Source organism: Nelumbo lutea, chromosome 6 (genome assembly GCF_056320005.1).
Source record: "Nelumbo lutea isolate HS-2025 chromosome 6, American lotus-T2T, whole genome shotgun sequence".
Lineage (NCBI taxonomy): Eukaryota > Viridiplantae > Streptophyta > Magnoliopsida > Proteales > Nelumbonaceae > Nelumbo > Nelumbo lutea.
In genome coordinates, this window is record NC_142689.1 from 52,221,811 (window position 1) to 52,225,927 (window position 4,117).

The following is a 4,117-nucleotide window of genomic DNA, read 5'->3' on the forward strand; positions in this document are numbered from 1 at the left end:
TAGGGTTTCCGTATTCTATTTTACCAACTAAAAAATCGAATTAAAATTAAATAATGTTTGAATATTTCATCCGTCCACAGTACAGCTACGATGCAGAGCGAGCAGGGATCTTCTGTGCTAAGAATAAAAAACGTGATAAAGCGACTGAACCGGAGTCGGTGGCGCTCTTCGGCTCCCGGGACGGGAACGGACAACTGTCACACATATATATACATCGTACCAATTTGACAGTTCCAATAAATAAATAAATAAATAAATACTGAATTAATTAAAAAATTAACGAAGAGGATGGACACATCTGCGTTGACTTTTAGATCTACATGGACACATGATGATCATGATACACAGTCAAATGGAGATGGATGTGCAACTAATTCATCTGATTAGTGTGCAACCGGAAACATGGAATAACTCTTCTTCTCAAAGGACCTGGCAACGGTGATGTTTATAAAACAAGTGTGGTGATGGTGATAGAGAGAGAGAGAGATTCTCTCTCTATTTTCTAACTCTCTTTCTCTCTCTTCTCTGTGTCGCGGATAAAAAGAGAAAAAAAAATTGGTAAGTTGGAGAAATCTTGGTATCCAATGTCAGAGTACGCGTCTTTCCCGGCATGTCAGATGCCGCCGGCGGTGGTGGCGGCGTTGTGGGCGTGCCAAGGAAGGGGGAAAGACGCCGGTAGATAATCGGAAAAGCAGTCTTCGAAGGCTGCGCCGGTGGAGGAGGAACTGATATTGGCGGGTCCCGCGATTTCTTCCAAGCCCATGAAGAAATCGTCGTTTATCACCATATCTGGGATGAGGGGCTCGTCGTCTTCGTCGTCCTCCACCATTTCCTCCCCGTCGTCTTCTTGGCTCTCCTGCTTAATCGGTTGTAGGAGCTCGTCTTCCATGGAGGTGGTTAACGGGGTCGTTGGTGAGAGACCACTTCCTGAGGTTGGAGAAGAAGCACAAGACGGTTTAGTGGTGGGTGTGTCGGGTTCGCCGGTGGTCGGCCGTTGAGATGTAGGGAACTTTTGTCGAGTGCTACCGGCGAGGGAGTTCCGATGAGTTGGGAGGGGATGGTTATGCTCCGCCGTGTAGGTTATGATAAACATCCCCGGGTCGGTACGGCTGCGTTCAACTTGTTTCCTAGCCAAACACCCTTTGGAGCTGCTGCATCTGTAATATCCTCTGTTGTTCAAACAAGTAAATATAAAAGAATTAACGATTCAGTATAAGAATGGGAATTCACAGACAAAAAAATTTAGGAAAGGAGAAAAATGCGTAAAACCCTAGAGTAAAGAAAGACCCACCTGGGATAGGGCGAGCCCTTGATAGGTTTCTGGCCGTACTTGCGCCAAGCCCACATATCAGAAGATAGGCCCTCGGCGGGCACCTGGCAAACAACCCTCTTCTGCTGGTTCTTTCTGTGTAAACAAAAAAATGGAAACAAATTAAAGGCAAGACATTAGACAACTGGTACATCTTAAGACATGAGTATCTGCGAAATCTTCAATTCTATCTGGCAAAGAGATGGACTAACCTTCTCTTTGATCGAGGGGTCTGGGAATGAGCAGTGGTAGTACTAGAAACAGCAGCAGTAGGAGGCCCAGCAAGAGACACCTGAGGCTGCTTTTGTTGTTGTTGCTGCCGCTGCTGCAGTTGTGGTTGTATCTGCTGCTGCTGTTGTTGATCTTTCAATCCTCCAAGAGGAGCCGAAAACGAAGTGTGGGAGATGGTTTGTGGGGAGAGGGGTTCAAACTTGGGGAAAAAGGGCTTATACAAATCCTCTAGTTCCTCAAAAGCCATAGTTGGGGATTGAAAAGGGTCAGAGAAATAGTGGAGATGATCATCCTGCTGCAGACCCGAAGAAGGAGAAAAGCAGAAGAGAGGATCCTCCATGAAGGTAGCGGTGGTGGTGGGAGTGGTGCCGATGGCGCAGCCTCTCACCACCGCTTGCAGATCCCAGTCGACTTCCATGCCTGCGAAATATCCGGGCCGGTCAGCCTTGAAACGCGCGATTCCAGCGAGAAGCGATTGATTATTGCCGCCACTAGTAGCTATGTTTCTGTCCCTGATTCTGCCGTCGTTCTTGCTGCTGCTCCCGTTTAAGCATAACAAGATGCAAAGGGACAAAGGACGGCGCTGACTTTACAAGGTAAGAGGGAAGAGGGTGGGATATAAAGAAAGAGAGAGAGAAACTTGAGAGGTTAACTGAGTCGGAGCTTCGATATTATATATATATATATATATATATATACATATAAAGAAAGAGAGAGTAGAAGATATTAAGAAAAAGCGGTTTTTCAGAGGCTGAAACCGCTGTTGCTTTTTCATTGACTTGTAAAAATGTCAAAGGGGGGTGGGCCTGATTTTGGAACAAAAGGACAATCACTCTCAAAGGACCTTGATAAAAAGTCCACACGCTCTAATTTGTAATTTCGTCGCCACCGGATGCCCTCGTCGGTCGAGCCGATCTCAAACCGAGTCGAGTTAAGATAACTCGTGAATTATTGGGCAAAAAGTCCAAAAGAAAGAGAGAGAGAATAAAAAAATAATTTAAAATTAAAAGCTGTTGCATACATGCACCAGAGCCAGAGGCTTGGTTCGTCTCCATAGACGTGAAGAGCGTCGTTATCACAATACGTGCGCGTGTGAAAGGCCCTAGCATAGGGTGGGGAATGGGGATGGGGACCATCGGCATCGTACCATGACGAGGCACGACTCCCCTCTCCCTTCATTTTAAAAGGAGTAGAAGACAAGTTATTGGTGGTGGGAGGCTCTCTGGGGCTCACGGTACGACGAGAGATGGACGGTTGATAAATAGGATATTTCCTACGGCTAAAGCGTGTGATTTAAGATGCGTAGAGACACGTGTGCGGTCGACGAGGGGAAATCACAACACGTGTCCTGAATCTGGAGGTGGAATCGGGACAGGTAAAATGAAATTACCATAAGAACAGATCAAAAAGAGGGAAAGAAAAATAAAGAGCTTGCGAGGCGAGCAAGTTCGTGGGGGGGCCCACACTTCCTCCTCTGGTTGGTTGGTGGTTGTGTATCTCTACTCTAGATCGGCTGGCTTACTTTTTTGCATGATCGCGAATTCGCGATTTAATGCAAGCAACGCTTTTGGCGCTGTGATTCTCCGGTACGGTGTCGGAGGATCCTGAACCGTTGAAGACAAAGAGCTGGTCAAACGTCATGGCTTTATCGGGAAATTTTTTTATTTTTTACCTGATATCGACGGTTCTCCTGATTTATGGACGGCAAAGCATCTGTCATCTGTTGGTCCGCTCTTTGAATTTCAGCGGGCTACAGGCGTGGATGGCACGCGGCATTAAATCCCAACCGTGTGGGGTCGGGATGGGTCTCGTGCCTTTGCCTTCCAACCCTAAGTTCCGACCAACCCGGATTCTTTAGCAAAAATAATAATGGTGTTAATGGGGCCCCTTTACAACGTTGGATCCGAATCATCTTGTGAATTACGGCATGCAGATGAATCCCTGCTGCAAATTCCACCGCAGCGTATTCGCATTGCGAAGAATGTTAATGTTTTGCTTTTGCTTTTCCTTTTCCCTTCTACGCTCCAACGAGGCAGCGATTTCCAAAGCACGTTTAATCACCAACCACACCCATCTGATACTATTTAAAGTTGGTATTTGGAATAAGTCCGCAAATGGTGGACCCTATCACTCGCGATATGTTGTGTTACCACAAGTTGTTCCCACATCCTTATTCGAGTAATACCATCATCGATCGTGTATTTGATAGAAACATCTCCCACATCTTTACTCGAGTACTACCATCATCGAGTATTTGATGGAAACATCTCCCATGAATGATAAAAAAGATATTACCAATGCATAGTTGTAATATCTGGTGGATAGAGATATAGTAACAGTTCATGGGTAGCAGATCCGATCTTTGGCCCTATGGCCCTCTCAATTGTGATTAGGGATAGCAATTTTCTTCATAAAACCCGGGCTCCGCTCTGTCTCGAATGGAGTGGGTTTTCCTTGACTTTAAATAAGGATAGGGCAGGGATGGGAAAAATAAATTTTCCCCAAATTGGGTTTGGGATGGGGACGGGTTTTGTATATAATTCTCTGAATACGCCTCAAATCCAAAGGTAAATTAGT

At 45.8% G+C, this 4,117-nt stretch overlaps 1 protein-coding gene across 1 annotated transcript; it reads right to left on the reverse strand.

Moving 5' to 3' along the window:
* Positions 1 to 237: 237 nt before the first annotated feature.
* LOC148848891 (WRKY transcription factor 22-like) lies at positions 238 to 3,060 on the reverse strand. Its single transcript, XM_088948289.1, has 3 exons — positions 1,522 to 3,060; positions 1,292 to 1,405; positions 238 to 1,169 (listed from the first exon to the last, which is right to left on the reverse strand). Exons 1-3 carry the CDS (start codon positions 1,956 to 1,958, stop codon positions 614 to 616), a joined length of 1,107 nt encoding a protein of 368 aa, XP_088804415.1. The 5' UTR covers positions 1,959 to 3,060; the 3' UTR covers positions 238 to 613.
* Positions 3,061 to 4,117: the final 1,057 nt, after the last annotated feature.